Raw genomic sequence first — 6,805 nt, forward strand, 5'->3', positions numbered from 1 at the left:
ATTCTACCGCCTTCTCCGGCTCTTAGGCATTCCAGAACATACTGACTTCCTTTTTTTAGCTGTGAAAAGTCTAGCTTCAGAGGTTTAGGTATCCAATACTATTAATCTCAAACAAATGCAGGCTAAGTTAAATAATAATTGATTTGTCCTGGTGATCCCAGCTTAAGTTAAAGAAGGAAATATTAAGGTTGTTTATTAATCAGTGATGATGGACTTGAAAAACATATTATCTTTCTATATCCTTGTTTTATTCATTGAAACATAAATAGTTACGTATTTATTAAAATCAATAAAACTTAATTTAATTAATTGTAAAAAATATTTAATTTGTATTTAATTTATTAAAATAAATATGTATTAAAATAGAAAATATAAAAAAATCAAAATATAAATGATGTATTATTTATCAAAATAAATTATATTTCTTTGTTCTTTTTTTTTGTTTTTATGTTTTCGTCTTTTTTGGCTAACTAAGTTATTTTTTGCTATTATTATAATTGTGACTTTACGAGCCGTGCTCTCTGTTGAGGGTTTATATTTTTGGAAGTTTTAAGTGACTTAAATAAAACACTTGCAGTTCACAATAATTATAACCTTCCAGGTAACATTTTTGTAGACCTTTTTTCCTGAAAAACGCTCTGATGGCGCCCTTGCTTCCATGTATCATTTTTGTTTATTTTCTATTTTTTTACAATTTAAATTCTTTTTATTATGATTTATATCCTGCAATATTTATAGGAATAAAAGCTCTTGTAAACAACCCTCTTGATTTAAGGATTGAACTAACGGAAAAAAAATTACAAAAAATATTAAAATAAGTTCTATTTTCAGGTTTCTGGACCGAGTCAGTGGTAAATCAAGCAAAAATGGCCGTCATTTCCATGTTTGTCAATTCCTTATTTATTTTTGTAAATTATGTGATTAGTCAGAATGTTGGTGTTGGGGATTGGGTCCCTATATTTCCTGACCAGGCATTTGGACACATATCATCAAATGATTTTTCGAGAAGAACACTTGATACATCATTCCCAGTGAATGCCATCAGTAAATCAAATAGTGTGCCTAAATTAAAACAAAGTGATTTGACTGCAGTAAGAATCGATAGTAGTGAAAATCTATCGAATCATAAGTTAGAAAATTTGAAAGTTAGAGCTGGTGTTTCAACAAAAAATGTTCTACCATATCATCCAGTAAATTTTTCATCTTTGAAGCAAGGACTACCTTATAAAAGTGATTATAAGATTAATCAGAGAGGAATGAAAGAAGTTTATTTGATGGTGAACGCATTTTTGGATTTTATTCAGCCTGGAAACGCCCTCCCGGAAGGTCAGCTATTTTATATTAAATCCCAAGGGGGTTTAGCTTCGTTTGGTAAAAAAAGACAGCTTTTTGAATTTCTTTCTCAAAACAACTATAATTTTATTTTGCCCGTTCTAGAAAGTAAAACTATTAGGTTAAGTCCGTATCAATGGCGGGGGGCTATGGGACTTTAACCACCTTCCTGTTATTTTATCCGCCTCGTAAAAACATAACAAAAATGCACATAAACAGCTTTTATTGTAATCTCCTCCCTTGGACACAGGGGAGTCCAGTGGAGTCATGTCACAGTTATCAAAATGGGATTTTTTCTCTCTCTAAAAACTCGGAATCAACTGATTTGTCTACAAACAAGTAGCGTTTTGAGACTCCTACTACTTATGCCGATTACTTACGCCATTTTTGGATTTTATTCAGCCTGGAAATGTCCTCCCGGAAGGTGAGCTATTTAGATTAAATCCCAAGCAGGTTGAGCTTCGTTTGGTAAAAAAGACAGTTTTTCGAATTTCTTTCGCGAAACAACTATAATTTTATCTTGTCCGTTCTAGAAAGTAAAACCATTAGATTAAGTCCGTATCAATGGCGGCGGGCTATGGGACTTGAACCGCCTTTCTGTCATTTTATCCGCCTCGTAAAAACATAACAAAAATGCACATAAACAGTTTTATTGTAATCTCCTCCCGTTGGAACAAAAATCATGAATGTGCTCTTGCATTAAGGTATTGAAGGTCTGGGTATTTGTGACACCCCTCATGTGAAAAATCCTTTTCCAAAATCAGTTAAAGCCCTAACGAATTTCCTTGTATTTGCGACCTATCTAGATTGTTTTTCGCACTGGAGAGCCAAAAATTATGTTATTACGAACAGTTTTATAAAACAAAACTATAATCACCGCACTAATCTCGCTCGCCTGGTATACAAATTATTGTGCCGTAATTTTATACCGCGTCTTGGTCGCCAATTTTTGTGCCGCAATGCGCAGCAATTAAGAAACCGAGACTCATGTCACAGCTAACAAAATGGGAATTTTTTTCTCTAAAAACTCGGAATCAACTGATTTGTCTACAAACAAGTATCGTTTTGAGACTCCTACTACTTATGCCAAAGACTTTCAACCTTCAGTCTCTAATTTCAGTCAGAAGACGACTTATGAAAATATTAAGAAGGTTGGGATGGGTATTACATTAGAAGGTTGGGATTACGTTTTTCACATTAGAAAGCGAAAAGATAAAAACTATACTCATTGTGCTAATCTCGGTTGCCTCGTATAGGCCTACAAAATATTGTGTCGTAATTTTATACCGCGTCTCGGTCGCCAATTTTTGTGCCGCAATGCGCAGCAATTAAGAAACCGAGACTCATGTCACAGCTATCAAAATGGGAATTTTTTTCTCTTAAAACTCGGAATCAACTGATTTGTCTACAAACAAGTATCGTTTTGAGACTCCTACTACTTATGCCAAAGACTTTCAACCTTCAGTCTCTAATTTCAGTCAGAAGACGACTTATGAAAATATCAAGAAGGTTGGGATGGGTAAATAAATTGTCTTCAGGTCGTGGCCCATCTAGATCGTTTTTTACATCAGAAAGCAAAAAAATAAAAACTATACTCATTGTGCTAATCTCGGTCGCCTCGTATAGTCCTACAAATTACTGTGCCGTAATTTTATACCGCGTCTTGGTCGCCAATTTTTGTGCCGCAATGCGCAGCAATTAAGAAACCGAGACATGTCACAGCTATCAAAATGGGAATTTTCTCTCTCTAAAAACTCGGAATCAACTGATTTATCTACAAACAAGTATCGTTTTGAGACTCCTACTACTCATGCCAAAGACTTTCAACCTTCAGTCTCTAATTTCAGTCAGAAGACGACTTATGAAAATATCAAGAAGGTTGGGATGGGTAAATAAATTTTTTCCAGGTCGTGGCCGATCTAGATCGTTTTTCACATCAGAAAGCGAAAAATAAAAACTATACTCATTGTGCTAATCTCGGTCGCCTCGTATAGGCCTACAAATTATTGTGCCGTAATTTTATTCCCCGTCTCGGTCGCCAATTTTTGTGCCGCAATGCCCAGCAATTAAGAAACCGAGACTCATGTCACAGCTATCAAAATGGGATTTTTTTTTCTAAAAACTGGAGTCAACTGATTTGTCTATAAACAAGTATCGTTTTGAGACTCCTACTACTTATGCCAAAGACTTTCAACCTTCAGTCTCTAATTTCAGTCAGAAGACGACTTATGAAAATATTAAGAAGGTTGGGATGGGTAAATAAATTTTCTCCAGGTCGTGGCCCATCTAGATCGTTTTCCACATCAGAAAGCGAAAAAATAAAAACTATACTCATTGTGCTAATCTTGGTTGCCTCGTATAGGCCTACAAATTATTGTGCCGTAATTTTATACCGCGTCTCGATCGCCAATTTTTGTGCCGCAATGCGCAGCAATTAAGAAACCGAGACTCGTGTCACAGCTATCAAAATGGGAATTTTTTTCTCTCTAAAAACTCGGAATCAACTGATTTGTCTACAAACAAGTAGTTTGTGACTCCTACTTATGCCCAAAACTTTCAACCTCCAGTCTCTAATTTCAGTCAGTAGACGATATATGAACATATTAAGGGGATTGGGATGGGCAAATAAATACAGAGTCGTGGCCTATGTAGATCTTTTTTTTTACCTGGAAATGGAAATATGTAGATTTCCAGAAAAAAACTACTACCCTTTCTGGGAAAACGGTTACAGATGAAGCTTGTTTAATATTGCATATCACTTAAATGTTAATATTAATATTATAATTAAATATTATAACATTATACTATAATAAATGTTGATACTGATTAACATTTATTGCTTGTTTAATGAGATAGATTAGACATGAAAAGTAAAAAGTGAATTTAATAAAAACAAGAGCTAAGAGCTTATATGGCACTTGTGACGAGTTAAGAAGAGCTAAGAGCCAAGAGATCATATGGTATGAGCTCTAACAAAATTCTATGAATCAATAGATTGATTTAAAAGGAAAATAAGAGGCTTAATGCCGGTCAAGATTTAAAATAAGAGCTCTGAGTCACGATGTCCTTCTAAATATCAAAATTCATTAAGATCCGATCACCCACTTGTATGTTATACCTAATTTTTTCTAGTTTTTCCTCTCCCTTTAGCCCCCCCCCAGATGGTCGAATCTGGGAAAACGACTTTATCAAGTCAATTTGTGCAGCTCTCTGACACACCTACCAATTTTCATCATCCTAGCAGGTCCAGAAGCACCAAACTCGCCAAATCACTGAACCCCTCCCCCCAACTCCCCCAAAGAGAGCGAATCCAATACGGTTCCGTCAATCACGTATCAAGGACATTTGCTTATTCTATCCACCAAGCTTCATCCCGATTCCTCCACTCAAAGTGTTTTCCAAGATTTCCCCCTCCAACTCCCCCCAATGTCAAAAGATCTGGTCGGGACTTGAAATAAGAGCTCTGAGACATGAATTCCTTCTAAATATCATATTTCATTAAGATCCGATCACCTATTCGTAAGATAAAAATAACCCAATTTTCACGTTTTCCAAGAATTCCGGTTTCCCCCTCCAATCCCCCCAGTGTCACAGGATCTGGTCGGAATTTAAAATTAGAGCTTTAAAGCACAAGATCTTTCTAAATACCAAATTTCATTAAGATCTGGTTACCCTTTCGTAAGTTAGCCTACAAATACCTCAATTTTCAAAATTACCCCCCCCCCACTCCACCAAAGAGATCAGATCCGGTCCGGTTATGTCAGTCACGTATCTTAGACAGGTTTTTATTCTTCCCATCCAGTTTCATCCCGATCTCACCGCTTTAAGTATTTTCAAAGATTTCCGGTACCCCCAACTGCCCCCCCCCCCGATTACGCTGGATCCGGTTGAGATTTAAAATAAGACATCTGAGTTACGAGGTTCTTCTAAATATGAAATTTCATTAAGATCCGATAACTCCTTCGTAAGTTGAAAATACGTCATTTTTCTAATTTTTCAGAATTAACCCCCCCCATACAGCGGATCCGTTCCAATTTTGTAAATCAAGTATCTAAGACTTCTGCTTATTTTTCCCACCAAGTTTCATCCTGATCCCTCCAATCTAAACGTTTTCCATCATTTTAGGTTCCCCCACCCCAAGCTCCCCCAATGTCACCAGATCCAGTCGCGACTTAAATAAGAGCTTTGAGACACGATGTCCTTCTAAATATCAAATTTCACTGAGATCCGATCACCCGTTCGTAAGTTAAAAATACCTAATTTTTTAGTCTTTCAGAATTAACCCCGCCCCCAACTACCCAAAAGAGAGCAGATCAGGTCTGGTTATGTCAGTCATGTATCTTACGCAGGTTTTTATTCTTCCCATCCAGTTTCATCCTGATCTTACCGCTTTAAGTATTTTCTAAGATTTCCGGTTCCCCCAAACTGCCCCCCCCCAGTTACGCTGGATCCGGTTGATATTTAAAATAAGAGATCTGAGTTACGAGAACCTTCTAAATATCAAATTTCTTTGAGATCCGATCACCCGTTCGTAAGTTAAAAATACCTCATTTTTTTAATTTTTCAGAATTACCCCCCCCCCAACTACCCCAAAGAGAGCGGATCCGTTCCGGTTATGTCAATCATGTATCTAGGACTTGTGCTTATTTCTCCCACCAAGTTTCATCCCGATCCCTCCACTCTAAGTGTTTTCCAAGATTTTAGGTTTCCCCCTCCCAATCCTCCCCCCCCCCCCCCAATATCACCAGATCCGGTCGGGATTTAAAATAATAGCTCTGAGACACCATATCCTTCTAAATATCAAATTTAATTGAGATCCGATCACCCGTTCGTAAGTTAAAAATTCCTCATCTCTTTAATTTTTCAAAATTATCCCCCCCAACCACCCCAAAGAGAGCGGATCCATTCCGGTTATGTCAATCATGTATCTAGGACTTGTGATTATCTTTCCCACCAAGTTTTATCCCGATCCCTCCACTCTAAGTGTTTTCCAAAATTTTAGGTTTCTCCCTCCCATATCCCCCCAATTTAACCAGATCTGGTCGGAATTTAAAATAACAGCTCTGAGACATGATATCCTTCCAAACATCAAATTTCATTAAGATCAGATCAACAGTTCGTAAGTTAAAATTACTTCAATTCTTCTATTTTTTCCGAATTAATCGGCCCCCACTCCCCCCCCAGAGGGTCAAATCGGGAAAATGACTATTTCTAATTTAATCTGGTCCGGTCCCTGATACGCCTACCAAATTTCATCGTCCTAGCTTACCTGGAAGTGCTTAAAGTAGCAAAACCGGGACCGACAGACAGACCGACAGACAGACAGACCGACAGAATTGGCGATTGCTATATGTCACTTGGTTAATACCAAGTGCCATAAAAATAAAAACTGAAAAATGAACTGATGTAATGTGACTAACGTAAAACCAGGAGAAATTTTTTCTGAATAAAGAAATGGAAAAGAACCATAACT

General features: G+C 36.8%; 1 protein-coding gene across 1 annotated transcript in view; it reads left to right on the forward strand.

Moving 5' to 3' along the window:
* Positions 1–6,805, forward strand: part of LOC136031539 (uncharacterized) — a 29,414-nt gene that overhangs the window by 21,384 nt on the left and 1,225 nt on the right. The window contains exon 2 of the mRNA XM_065711208.1: positions 832–1,326. Within this exon, the coding sequence (XP_065567280.1) occupies positions 832–1,326 (495 nt within the window). The remainder of the gene's footprint in view (positions 1–831; positions 1,327–6,805) is intronic.

Source organism: Artemia franciscana, chromosome 9 (assembly GCF_032884065.1).
Source record: "Artemia franciscana chromosome 9, ASM3288406v1, whole genome shotgun sequence".
Taxonomy (NCBI): domain Eukaryota; kingdom Metazoa; phylum Arthropoda; class Branchiopoda; order Anostraca; family Artemiidae; genus Artemia; species Artemia franciscana.